Source organism: Coregonus clupeaformis, chromosome 21 (assembly GCF_020615455.1).
Source record: "Coregonus clupeaformis isolate EN_2021a chromosome 21, ASM2061545v1, whole genome shotgun sequence".
NCBI lineage: Eukaryota > Metazoa > Chordata > Actinopteri > Salmoniformes > Salmonidae > Coregonus > Coregonus clupeaformis.
In genome coordinates this window covers 47,963,473-47,978,172 of record NC_059212.1, presented here as the reverse complement: position 1 = coordinate 47,978,172, position 14,700 = coordinate 47,963,473, and the positions used below count along the sequence as shown (strand labels likewise).

Genomic DNA, 14,700 nt, shown 5'->3' with positions numbered 1-14,700 from the left:
AATACAGCATAACGTTATAATACAGCATAACATTATAATACAGCATAACGTTATAATACAGCATAACGTTATAATACAGCATAACATTATAATACAGCATAACGTTATAATACAGCATAACGTTATAATACAGCATAACATTATAATACAGCATAACGTTATAATACAGCATAACGTTATAATACAGCATAACATTATAATACAGCATAACGTTATAATACAGCATAACATTATAATACAGCATAACGTTATAATACAGCATAACATTATAATACAGCATAACATTATAATACAGCATAACATTATAATACAGCATAACGTTATAATACAGCATAACATTATAATAGAAAAACCAGAAACCCATTTAAGCCAATATGGAGTAAACTGGCAAAAACAAACTTCCCTGATCTCTTTTAACAAGACAATCGAGCAAGCTCCTGGAAAATACACCAATAATCAACATGTAGCCAACCCATTAACAATTTCCATACATTATTGACTGTCACATTATGTGGCTCAGAGAGCAAGCAAGGCATGAAGTGACACAAACTGTTCTGTGTTCTGCACCAGCAGAGGACCTGACCTACTTCTCACCCACCCTCGGTGGAAACGACTTGGGATACACCCAAGTAGACCGCACTGGTGCGGCAGATGGGTGGATTCAGGAGGTGGTCATCCAACTGGTCCCCGGGACAACTGTAGTCTTCTCTGATAATATGCAGCGGAAGGTGCCGGAAGTTCCAGTGGAACCAGAAGATGAACAAGTGCATAGAGGGGGTCTGGCGCTCCGCCCATCAGCTGGTGTACACATTTCAGGGAACACCACCCCCTGCCATTAAGCAGTGTGTCCCTGGGATATACCGTAGCAGTGGAGTGCATCCGACTGATGAGGGCAATGACATACTCCTTGAGAGTTGCTCTCTCCAGTCTCCCACCATTCTCTCCTCCATAGTAGCAAGATATGCGCAGTAGTGTGTACACACCACAGTCCCTGTCCATTGCCACGCAACGATGCTCTTTTAAGAGACCCTTATAATTGAAAATAAGCACACACCATGCTTGCGTGTCAGGATTGAGAAGGGGGGGGATAAAACTACACACGAAAGAATGGTCAAAATGTCTCCTCCGTGAAGCGAACCCAGGACCTTCAGATCCCATGGTGGTGACGTTTACGCTTACGCTACAAACCCTGTCATGAACGCATTTATCTTCACACTATTTCAAATGGACAGCCTTGGTGATGACAGGAAACTTGTGTTGGCCATTCACTCAGTACTGATTGAACGTTTATTTATCTTGCTTGGTAAAAAAAAATGTTTTTGTTGTTGTCGAAAACAGCTGATGTGTTGAAAATAGTCACATAGCTAACCAAGTTAGCAAGCATGGTATTTTCTATTGACTGCGCAAAGGTCGCGCAAGCAATGATGGTGGTGTTATTTAACCTAGCTTGGTATTCATCAGATGACAACAGAAGTGCAACTCTATTTGGCTAGCAGCCACACAAGTAAATGGCTACTTTTTACTTGGATGGCGAATTCAGTTTTTCGGGAACACATTGAAAACTAACTTGACACTGTGTTAATCAGTCAGAGCACATTTGGAGTATAGTGACAAGAATAAAATGTCATTGACAGAGGAGGGAGCGTACTGAATCAACGCATAAGATAAGGGCTGTAAAGTTAGCTAGCTACATTGCTAAACCAGGGGTCACAGATTTTTTTTATTTTATGTAGAAATATCTTGCTGCGTTTAAACATATATCAAAAATGCTTCTTATTGTAATTTCTGCTTGGCATCAGACTAATTTTGTACTTAAATTGCACTTCTCCACTTGGATGAGAATTCACGAACGGGCATTCTATCCGCAGACTCTCTCGGATTAACTTCAAGCAAAACATTAGGAAATGTAGCTGGCTACATACTTTCTATAATAAACATTAGAAAGATTGATGGCCATGAATCGTTTTTGCAAAAAAATACCTTGCTTTATCATTGTAAGCTCATTTACTTGTGTGGCTGCTAGCCAAATAGAGTTGCACTTCTGTTGTCATCTGATGAATACCAAGCTATTTTCGGCCGAATGTGTTGCACTAATATATCTTTTGATACGGAAAATTATAGTTCCATGCCCCTAATCACTCTATTGAAGCAAAAACACACTGTTGACTTTCCATATAAAACACAGGTGAATGGGTTTAAAACGCAGATTTCTTGATGGTCTGCGATTTGAAAATGGCTTGTTGCTAGGTAGCTTACATTACTTGCTAACCTTAGTTGGCTAGCTAACTGCCAATAGCAGCCAAGGACGTTCGCTATCTTTATTTGTGCTTATTTGTTTGTGCTCTGATTACACGCAAGTGTCAAGGCCAACAGTTTACACAGATGACTTCAGCCATGTGAAAAACTTTCCATAGCAGAATATAGCTAGCTTCCTTTGCTTGTAGCTTACCTCTCATCCGACTGGCGTTAGCTAGCTACTAGCACTGTTGCTGCGCAACCCAAGTGCTTTGGTCCGGTTTCAGAACTCTGAGATTTGGCTGAAAATATGTTAGCGTTGTCAGAAAATCTACAAAAAGGTAGCTAGCCCATTGTTGGTTCTTAATGGCCAGAAATAAGCACTTGAGTGATAAATTATACATTTAAATCAAAACTATTGCACCTACAAACTTATTCAGTCCGAAAGATGGCAAGTCTAATGGTCAGTTTATGGACGCTGTGGGCTCGTTCTTATCCGACACCTAAATATTGAGTTAGGTTGGGGCAAGAAATAACAACCCTGTTAAAAATCCGGTATGTGGTTCTCGGTAATGGCCGGACAGCTCATGACGAGAGGCAGGGAGTGTGTTGTGTACCTCCAATCCGATAAAAATGTGCCAATCAACTTTTGAGATTAAAAAAAAATCCACATTGCTGTCATATTGGCTTAGATATGATGGTAGGGAGATTTGAATTAAACATTGAGCTTCAACCAATGCCATACTATGACACCTACAACCAGTGATTTATATAGGATCATATAACTGAAACCAGAGTCAGAATTACAACAAGCACTGATCACACACACACATTAAGTCAAACAATCAGACAGCCATCCTCTTCTCTTTCCCAGACCAGTAGCAGTAGCCGACACCCAGTACAAGTAATCATGGATAGGCCAACCAGGATACACACAGCCTATCCTGGATTACTTGAACTGGGTCACGACCTCTCTCCTCCTCTTCTTCTTCTGAAGGAGTTCAGCTCAGAGGAACTGGGAGCAACAGTGGAACATTTGGTCGGGGTTTTGAAAGACTTGTGAAAATATAACTTTTTTAATTTGGCTTCTATAAAAGCAAAACGGGTCATTTCGGACAACACTGTTGGAGACACTAATGATTCCAGTGTACATAATCAAATAACCAGTTGCTTTAAAAAGTGAATTAAGACAGATAGAGTAGTGATCCCACAGTACCTGATGAACTGTTCCATCTATCTCCACTGGGACTATGAAGTCAGCATTGCTAATGGGCTGTAGAGAGGAGAGATAAACACAACGTGTTAGCCAGTGTGTCCCAGAAACCGTTCACACAGCTGTGCAATACAACAGTCACACAGCAGGGGGAGACCTTGTACTGTTCCATAGATGTAGGCTAACACACCCATTCAGTCGCCTTCGAGAAAGGAAAACTCATCTTCTCCTTTAATTATCCTCCTCCTCCTTCCATTTTTCTGCCAAAACAAATCTCCCTTTCCCTTTCTCCACCTCCTTTTCTCTCTGCCTTTCTTTCTACCAAACTATAGGACAGAGAGAGAGAGAGAGAAAACTTGGACCAAGTAAAAGAGAGGGGGGGGGGGGGGAGCAGAGGGGGATTACGAGAGAGATATTCTGGTTAACGACACCAGAGGCCAAGCAAGGTCACCGTTAGTCTACAGTCTCTCTGTGAACTACAGTCTATCCCTGCTACTGCGGTTGACTCTCTAACATGGGACAGAACAGTCTCTACTGCTGTTGACTCTCTAACATGGGACAGAACAGTCTCTACTGCTGTTGACTCTCTAACATGGGACAGAACAGTCTCTACTGATGTTGACTCTCTAACATGGGACAGAACAGTCTCTACTGATGTTGACTCTCTAACATGGGACAGAACAGTCTCTACTGATGTTGACTCTCTAACATGGGACAGAACAGTCTCTACTGCTGTTGACTCTCTAACATGGGACAGAACAGTCTCTACTGCTGTTGACTCTCTAACATGAGACAGAACAGTCTCTACTGCTGTTGACTCTCTAACATGGGACAGAACAGTCTCTACTGCTGTTGACTCTCTAACATGGGACAGAACAGTCTCTACTGCTGTTGACTCTCTAACATGGGACAGAACAGTCTCTACTGCTGTTGACTCTCTAACATGGGACAGAACAGTCTCTACTGCTGTTGACTCTCTAACATGGGACAGAACAGTCTCTACTGCTGTTGACTCTCTAACATGGGACAGAACAGTCTCTACTGCTGTTGACTCTCTAACATGGGACAGAACAGTCTCTACTGCTGTTGACTCTCTAACATGGGACAGAACAGTCTCTACTGCTGTTGACTCTCTAACATGGGACAGAACAGTCTCTACTGCTGTTGACTCTCTAACATGGGACAGAACAGTCTCTACTGCTGTTGACTCTCTAACATGGGACAGAACAGTCTCTACTGCTGTTGACTCTCTAACATGGGACAGAACAGTCTCTACTGCTGTTGACTCTCTAACATGGGACAGAATAGTCTCTACTGCTGTTGACTCTCTAACATGGGACAGAACAGTCTCTACTGCGGTTGACTCTCTAACATGGGACAGAACAGTCTCTACTGCGGTTGACTCTCTAACATGGGACAGAACAGTCTCTACTGCTGTTGACTCTCTAACATGGGACAGAACAGTCTCTACTGCTGTTGACTCTCTAACATGGGACAGAACAGTCTCTACTGCTGTTGACTCTCTAACATGGGACAGAACAGTCTCTACTGCTGTTGACTCTCTAACATGGGACAGAACAGTCTCTACTGCTGTTGACTCTCTAACATGGGACAGAACAGTCTCTACTGCTGTTGACTCTATAACATGGGACAGAACAGTCTCTACTGTGACCGAAAGCCATTTGCATGGATCTAAGAGGATACTTTTCTGAGTCTCCTTATCTACCCGTCAGTGCACTAACTAGTAGCTACCTTTAAATTACTTTTTTTCCAGAACAGGTAAATGGTGACGCTCTCTGTGTTGTTTCTCTACAGCTCAGACTGCTTTAAGTGATGAGAGATAAGTGCTTTTTGTGGTCGGTTCGGTTCAATTATAAATAATCACGGTTTTCAATTTCGGTTTCAATTATTTGGTTTGAATGTTGTAACAACACAGAATAAAACAATTAATAAAAGTCCCATGATGGTAGTGACTGCCCATTACTGCTTATCACTTATTAACCATCAATTATTCACATCACTTTATATATTTCAGTTGTTGTGTTTATTACATTTGTTTTATTTGATGACTTCATTATTTCATTCCAAGTCATCTCATCTCTATAGAGCTGCTGCCTATGTTGTCAGATAAAATCACTATTTAGTAGTTCTTCAAAGTAAATAAGGCATACATTTATGACTGCTGAATACCAAATATCCATCACTTTGTATTTTCAGGTAGAGATACCTTGTGTAGGAACAGCTGCTCTCTACATCACCTGACGATCACGCATTCTACTCTCTTCTGTAGCAGGCGGTAAAAAAACAACAACACAGAACGGACAAGTAGATGTGCAATGGATTGTGGTCATTGTAGTTAATTACCATGTTTTTCTGTGCTAAACTATGTAGAATATTGGCCTGTTGGAAACTACAACTCCCTACTAAATCGCACAGTTCAGGCTGGATCTGATTCATCTCTAGAGAAAATCTGCAATGTGCACATTGAGCTCTCAGAAGAAGAAAAAAATACATTTGATTTTAAATAATCGAAACGGAAGTCTGTCAATTAGTTGTTTAGAAACCTGAAAAATAACCGACATTTCGGTTAATGGCTCAGAACTAAGTGCTTTGCAAACACACCGTTTGTAGTGTGTGTGTATGCCTTCATGATGCCAATGAACAGAATGAGAGAAGCAGATCTCGGGGAACTGAAAGTAAACATGACACAGTTCTACACCATGTAGGCTAAGTGTCTACATTATGACAAAAGGCAAGATGAGCCTCGTTCAACATACTAGAAAGGCTGATGAGGGGAGAATTAAAAAGTGGGAATCATCTGTTTGCCAACATTACAACAACAAAGAAGTTACTAAACATCTAACCCCCTACCCTTTTTCTTATCGGACATCATTACACACGCGATAAAAGAGCACAATCTGTAGTGCACATTTTCCCCCCCAGCTTGGCAACAAAAGTTAGAGGATTTTTACCTTGAACGAGCCGAGTACCAAGTTCGACTTTATGGTCTCAGAGGGTTTTGAAGCAATAATCTAACATAAGACATGAAAACTGTACATTGATAATACCCAGCCTACCAGGGTTTAATTTTTTTTTACCTTGAATGAGCTGTGTACCAATGTCTCATCCAAGTCGATCACTACACACTTCTTCCCATAGTCTGATATGTTCATCTCTGGTAGGAGGAATTTGGCTGGAGGCTGAAGGAGAGAGAGAGAGAAGAGATTATATGTTAGAGAGCGAGGTAGAGAGAGAGAGAGAGAGAGAGAGAGTAGAGAGAGAGAGAGAGGTAGAGAGAGAGAGAGAGAGAGAGAGAGAGAGAGAGAGAGAGAGAGAGAGAGAGAGCAGAGAGAGAGAGAGAGAGAGAGAGAGAGACAGAGCGAGAGAGAGAGACAGAGAGAGAGAGAGAGAGAGAGAGAGAGCGCGAGGTAGAGAGAGAGAGAGAGAGACAGAGAGAGACAGAGACAGAGACAGAGAGAGAGAGAGAGAGAGAGAGAGAGAGAGAGAGAGAGAGAGAGAGAGAGAGAGAGAGAGAGAGAGAGGAGAGACGGCGGGAGCGAGAGGAGCGAGAGAGAAGAGAGAGGGAGAGGGGGGGGGAGAAAGAGAGGTATAGAGAGGAGAGAGAAGAGCGAGGGAGAGAGAGGGGAGAAAGAGAAAGAGAGAGAGAGGAGAAGGAGAGAGAGACAGAGAGAGAGAGAGAAGGATAGAGAGGAGAGAATGAGAGAGAGAGAGAGAGAGAGAGAGAGAGGAGAAGGAGAGAGAGGGGAGAGTGAGAGAGGGGAGAGAGAGAGAGAGAGAAAGAGAGAGAGAGAGAGAGAGAGGGGAGAAGGAGAGAGAGAGAGAATTATTCAACACATAGAGATATCATTAGTTAATGTGTGATTAGCAGCCCAGTATAAATAGTGAGTCTGATGTTTCCCATGAAGAAGGAAGAATGGAGAGAAACATGAACACTAGCGCTAGCTAACACTGTGGAACTGTCTGTGGTTCTCTCTTTTGCACAGATCGGGTCTACATCAAACAGAACCAACAACACTCCGAGGACTGAAGCTACCCAACAACACTCCGAGGACTGAAGCTACCCATCCCTGCATGGAGTGCATTCTCTCCTGGCATCACCTCAGAACAGGAATCCCCTCCACAAGAGTCCCTTCTTCCCTTCTCATCTCTGTCCTTCCCTCTCAACACCAACCCAGTGTAATATAGTGTGTTTAATCCCTCCAGTCTAATCTGAAGAGATTAAGTTAACCATTTTCACACATTCTGACAGACAGTAACAGGTCATGTTGCGGTCAATCATTACAGACAGCCTGCGTCCCATTTTTTAAAAATATGTTTTATTATTCCCGATACAGGGCACTACTTTTAACCAGGGAATAGGGTGCAATTTGTGACGCAACCAGACTGACAGGCAGGACCACTTTCCAGGAAATCACTTACTGTCCTTCACAGGAACACAGACTATATTAACACCAGATCACTGTCGCCAACTGCAATTTCCTGCATGGACCTGAAGTGATATTAAATGGAAGCCATGATGGTGCTAGTGAGAGATGGACATGCAGCATATCTAGCCTAATCCATTTAAAAAGGTAACAGGAGATGATCATATACAGTGGCTTGCGAAAGTATTCACCCCCCTTGGCATTTTTCCTTTTTTGTTGCATTACAACCTGGAATTAAAATAGATTTTTTTGGGGGAGTTGCATCATTTGATTTACACAACATGCCTACCACTTTTAAGATGCAAAATATTTTTTGTGTGTGAAACTAACAAGAAATAATAAAAAAAGAAAAAGAAAACTTGAGCGTGCATAACTATTCACCTACTTTGTAGAGCCACCTTTTGCAGCAATTACAGCTGCAAGTCTCTTGGGGTATGTCTCTATAAGCTTGGCACATCTAGCCACTGGGATCTATGCCCATTCTTCAAGGCAAAACTGCTCCAGCTCCTTCAAGTTGGATGGGTTCCGCTGGTGTACAGCAATCATGGTCATACCACAGATTCTCAATTGGATTGAGGTCTGGGCTTTGACTAGGCCATTCCAATACATTTAAATGTTGCCCCTTAAACCACTCGAGTGTTGCTTTAGCAGTATGCTTAGGGTCATTGTCCTGCTGGAAGGTGAACCTCCGTCCCAGTCTCAAATCTATGGAAGACTGAAACAGGTTTCCCTCAAGAATTTCCCTGTATTTAGCGCCATCCATCATTCATTCAATTGTGACCAGTTTCCCAGTCCCTGCCAATGAAAAACATCCCCACAGCATGATGCTGCCACCACCATGCTTCACTGTGGGGATGGTGTTCTCGGGGTGATGAGAGGTGTTGGGTTTGCGCCAGACATAGTGTTTTCCTTGATGGCCAAAAAGCTTAATTTTAGTCTCATCTGACCAGAGTACCTTCTTCCATATGTTTGGGGAGTCTCCCACATGCCTTTTGGCAAACACCAAAATTGTTTCCTTATTTTTTTCTTTAAGCAATGGCTTTTTTCTGGCCACTCTTCCGTAAAGCCCAGCTCTGTGGAGTGTACGTCTTAAAGTGGTCCTATGGACAGATACTCCAATCTCCGCTGTGGAGCTTTGCAGCTCCTTCAGGGTTATCTTTGGTCTCTGTTGCCTCACTGATTAATGCCCTCCTTGCCTGGTCCGTGAGTTTTGGTGGGTGGCCCTCTCTTGGCAGGTTTGTTGTGGTGCCATATTCTTAATAATGGCTTTAATGGTGCTCCGTGGGATGTTCAAAGTGTCGGATATTTTTTTTATATTTCTCCAGAACTTTGTCCCTGACCTGTTTGGAGAGCTCCTTGGTCTCCATGGTGCCGCTTGCTTGGTGGTGCCCCTTGCTTAGTGGTGTTGCAGACTCTGGCGCCTTTCAGAACAGGTGTGTATATATACACCGAGATCATGTGACAGATCATGTGACATTTAGATTGCACACAGGTGGACTTTATTTAACTAATTATGTGACTTCTGAAGTTAATTGGTGGCACCAGATTTTATTTAGGGGCTTCATAGCAAAGGGGGTGAATACATATGCACGCACCACTTTTCCGTTAATTATTTAAACTTTTTATTTTAAACTTTATTTTTATTTTTTTTCACTGCACCAATTTGGACTATTTTGTGTACGTCCATTTCATGAAATCCAAATAAAGATAACATTGAAATGACAGGTTGTAATGCAACAAAATAGGAAAAAACGCCAAGGGGGAATGAATACTTTTTGCAAGGCACTGTACAGTGAACAGTGGCCACTGCAACTAGTACCATCTGTTCCCTGCCTTGAGGCCGAAGCTGAATCTATGTTTAATGGGCTTTAGGCTCAGACACAGACAGTGGTAGGCGATCTAGCCAGTGTTTATCTTAGTAACTAGATAACAAGCTCTCCTTTAATACCCTATATTAGCTTAATGGGATCAATCACATCCTACTCTCCATGAGAGCAGAAGGCTATGGCCGCATCCCAAATAGCACCGTATTCCCTATGTAGTGCACAGGGCTCTAGTCAAAAGTAGTGCACTATGTAGAGAATAGGGTGCTATTTGGGATGTAGCCCGTAGACTACAAGAACCAATAGGATTGAAGCCCCTCACAGAGTAAGCCTATGTCTGCAAGACAAATCGGGGGCAACTTTTTCATAGTGCAAAAGCAATGTATTAGGTGCAGAATGTAGCATAAACCTCATTGTAGGCAGACAGGACTTAAATGACAATTTCCTTCTTGTGCCTTAAAAGAAGCAAACATGTCGCCCCTACAGCTACATTTATTGTTCCTTGTCAAAACGTGTTCAAGAGGCCATAGTGGATTCTTCTAGTAAAGGCGGTCTTGGCTGCGAATTGACATTCTACATAATTGATGGGCAGGATGTCTAGGAGGTTCAGTTACTTTGTTTACCTAGAGAGCGTCTCATTCTGGTCCCAACAGATTATTACGTTGTCTGTCTGTTAAACCAAATGAAGACAACTCATTAGAGCAATACAAGAGAAATAGTAGAAACTCAACACGTCGCTAACTGGCTTTAGAAGGAATGGAGGAAGATAGATCACACTAGATTGGTCAGGCTGGCAGTTAGTGTTGTTAGGAAGTTTTCAAAGGCAACCAAACCACTGTATCACTCATGCAGGCGATCCAATTAGCTTGAACACCGTTTGATTGTTTACAAACGCCTTAAATTAAGCCCACCACCACGCAAAATTCTGATATAAGAGGACTTCAGTCCCAGAGCTAGGACTGCACAATATAGCCAATAAAATCGAATTGCGAATTGCGTAACAAATATTGCAATTTTACTTGCGATTCTAGATCAAAACACTTGGGTAAACTGTTGCAATCATAGAAATAGAACGATCGTTCTAATTTTATGGTTGGAATACAGTGGAATGTAGTTTTGTTGGCATGACAACAGAAGTAAGGGAGGAGATGGTTGTGACAGAGTAGGAACCAAAGTGTTGGTCAGTGTTTCCCATGGGACCCTAATTAGATTTAAATAGATAGGTACATTCATGCAACGATTTTAGAATATTCTATGCCTTTTCCTCTCTGATTAAGAACAAGCTGTTGCACAAACAATGCTGATATACCCCACCACTGGTACCGGCCTGTATTAGAGAAAAAGTTTGCTAGCAAGATTTGCTCCATCTCAGTGGATTTAGCTAACCAGCTAGCTAGCGATTAGCATTAGGGGCTAACCCATATTTTGTTGGCACATTTGCAGCTTAATATCGCAATTTCGATTAAAATTGGATTAATCGTGCAGCCCTACATAGAGCCAAGACATTCAGAGCAGCACTGATTCTCACAGATACAGAGCCGAATCTTAGACTTGAGATCCATGCCTATAAGTCACATTTTCACTTATATCTCATTGACAGCAATGAATGACTTAATGATTTACACGATAGTCAATAGTCAGAGTTAGGATCACGGATCTCAAGTTGTTTCATGCAGACGGATCTCAAGTTAGGATTCAGCCATTTAAGGACACATGCAGAAGGAAAGATAAATAGTGATACATACACTAAGGATAGGAATAACCTCGACCTGGTCAAACTAGACACACACAGAGAGAGAGAGAGAGAGACACAGAGAGAGAGAGACACAGACGGAGCGAGAGAGAGAGAGAGAGAGAGACGGAGTGAGAGAGACAGAGAGAGACACAGACGGAGCGAGAGAGAGAGACACAGACGGAGCGAGAGAGAGACAGAGAGAGAGAGACACAGACGGAGCAAGAGAGAGAGAGAGAGAGAGAGAGAGACACACAGACGGAGCGAGAGAGAGAGAAACAGAGCGAGAGAGACACAGACGGCGCGAGAGAGAGACAGAGAGAGACACAGACGGCGCGAGAGAGAGACACACAGACGGAGCGAGAGGGAGACAGACAGAGAGACACACAGACGGAGCAAGAGAGAGAGAGACACAGACGGAGCGAGAGAGAGAGACACAGAGCGAGAGAGACACAGAGACAGAGCGAGAGACACAGAGAGACAGAAAGAGAGTGAGAGAGCACGTCACAAACATGGAAACATAACAGTCAATGTTGAAACAGATTTTCTGGAGTTCTTCAAAGACATTTATCTTCTTCATTGTTTATCTGCCGCCTAGAAGTAGGTGTGTGTGTGTGTGTGTGTGTGTGTGTGTGTGTGTGTATGTGTACAGTACCAGTCAAAAGTTTGGACACACCTAATCATATTTTTACTATTTTCTACATTGTAGAATAATAGTGAAGACATCAAAACTATGAAATACCATATATGGAATCATGTAGCAACCAAAAAAAGTGTTAAACAAACCAAAATATATTTTATATTTGAGATTCTTCAAAGTAGCCACCCTTTGCCTTGATGACAGCTTTGCACACTTGGCATTCTCTCAACCAGCTTCAACTGGAATGCTTTTCCAACAGTCTTGAAGGAGTTCCCACATATGCTGAGCACTTGTTGGCTGCTTTTCCTTCACTCTGCGGTCCGAATCATCCCAAACCATCTCAATTGGGTTGAGGTTGGGGGATTGTGGAGGCCAGGTCATCTGATGCAGCACTCCAGCACTCTCCTTGGTAAAATAGCCCTTACACAGCCTGGAGGTGTGTTGGGTCATTGTCCTGTTAAAAAACTAATGATAGCCCCACTAAGCCCAAACCAGATGGGATGGCGTATCGCTGCAGAATGCTGTGGTAGCCATGGTGGTTAAGTGTGCCTTGAATTCTAAATAAATCACAGACAGTGTCACCAGCAAAGCACCCCCACACCTCCTCCTCCATGCTTTACGGTGGGAAATACACATGCAGAGATTATCCGTTCACCCACACCGCGTCTCACAAAGACACGGTGGTTGAAACTAAAAATCTCACATTTGGACTACAGACCAAAGGACACATTTCCACCGGTCTAATGTCCATTGCTCGTGTTGCTTGGCCCAAGCAAGTCTCTTCTTCTTATTGGTGTCCTTTAGTAGTGGTTTCTTTGCAGCAATTCGACCATGAAGTCCTGATCCACACAGTCTCCTCTGAACAGTTGATGTTGAGATGTGTCTGTGACTTGAATTTCTGAGGCTGGTAACGCTAATGAACTTATCCTCTGCAGCAGAGGTAACTCTGGGTCTTCCATTCCTGTGGCAGTCCTCATGAGAGCCAGTTTCATCATAGCTCTTGATGGTTTTTGCGACTGCACTTGAAGAAAGTTCAAAGTTCTGGAAATGTTTCGTATTGACTGACCTTCATGTCTTAAAGTAATGATGGACTGTCGTTTCTCTTTGCTTATTTGAGCTGTTCTTGCCATAATATGGACTTAGTCTTTTACCAAATAGGGCCATCTTCTGTATACCACCCCTGCCTTGTCACAACACAACTGATTGGCTCAAACGCATTAAGGAGGAAAGAAATTCCACAGATTAACTTTTAATAAGGCACACCTGTTTAATTGAAATGCATTCCAGGTGACTACCTCATGAAGCTGGTTGAGAGAATGCCAAGAGTGTGCAAAGCCGTCATCAAGGCAAAGGGTGGCTATTTGAAGAATCTCAAATATAAAATATATTTTGATTTGTTTAACACTTTTTTGGTTACTACATGATACCATATGTGTTATTTCATAGTTTTGATGTCTTCACTATTATCGTACAATGTAAAAAATAGTTTAAAAAAACAAAAGAAAAACCCTTGAATGAGTAGGTGTGTCCAAACTTTTGACTGGTACTGTATGTTACATGGCCATGTGTATCTGCATGGCCGTGTGTGTATGACATTTCTATGTGTGCGTCCATGTGTCTGACTTGTCCGTGTGTCTGTGACTTGTCCGTGTGTCTGTGACTTGTCCGTGTGTCTGTGACTTGTCCGTGTGTCTGTGACTTGTCCGTGTGTCTGTGACTTGTCCGTGTGTCTGTGACTTGACCTTGTGTCTGTGACTTGACCTTGTGTCTGTGACTTGACCTTGCGTGTACCTTTGGTGGTGTCCCGTTCTCCTCTGGGGCAGGAGGCAGGGAGGTGGTTGTGTTGTTGGAGGCAGGAGGCTCCACATTGTACTTCCTAAAGCAGCAGAAGAACGTACTGAAGATGCCTCTGCCCCTCTGCTTCTTCAAACTGCTGTTGGACTGGGACACTGGAGGGGGAAATAGAGGGTGAGACATTAAAAACGTTATGAGTAAAGAAACAGAGCTACTGAAGATTCCTGGACTCCTCTGCTTCTTCAAACTGCTGTTGGACTGTGAGACTGGAGGGGGAACCTAGAGGAGAGGAAACACTAAGGTAGGTATAGCCTAGTCTATACAGGCGGTCGTGTTAATGCAGAATTTTTCGTTTTTTAACCCAGAAAAAAAAAAGAAAGATGAAACACAGAAGAAGCATCTTGCAGCGTTTTGTAAATGCAGATCTAAAATGCTTCTTATTGTAATTTCTGCTCAGCCACAGACTAATTTTGTGCTTCAGTTGCACTTCTCCACTCAGATGAGACAAAACTACGCTATTTTCTGTCTAATGTTTAGCATTAATGAATTTAGTTGCCTGCCCCATATCGCTCTATAGAAAGCAAAAAAAACACTGTTGCCTTTCAATATAAAACAAAGGTGAAATGGTTTAAAACGCACGTTTTTGATGGTCTGCGTTTTGAAAATGCTGATTTCTGAAAGCTAACGCGACCCTGCTATCGCCTTCTTTAGACTGCTGGTTGACTGAGATACTACAGGGGGAAGCAGAGTAGAGAAACACTAATCAAGGAATGGATGCATCTCTTGCACTGAAGACGCCGGACTCCTCTGTTTCATAT

The 14,700-nt window shown here is 42.6% G+C and overlaps 1 protein-coding gene across 2 annotated transcripts in view; it reads right to left on the bottom strand.

Moving 5' to 3' along the window:
- LOC121535384 (CTD small phosphatase-like protein) overlaps window positions 1-14,700 on the bottom strand; it is a 47,142-nt gene that overhangs the window by 4,308 nt on the left and 28,134 nt on the right. Inside the window, exons 2-5 of one of the 2 annotated variants that reach the window (XM_041842403.2) lie at window positions 13,880-14,037; window positions 11,462-11,494; window positions 6,547-6,648; window positions 3,452-3,508 (exon numbers count right to left, since the gene is read on the bottom strand). In XM_041842403.2, the coding sequence (XP_041698337.1) occupies window positions 3,452-3,508; window positions 6,547-6,648; window positions 11,462-11,494; window positions 13,880-14,037 (350 nt within the window). The remainder of the gene's footprint in view (window positions 1-3,451; window positions 3,509-6,546; window positions 6,649-11,461; window positions 11,495-13,879; window positions 14,038-14,700) is intronic. The other variant, XM_041842404.2, reaches the window with a different exon arrangement.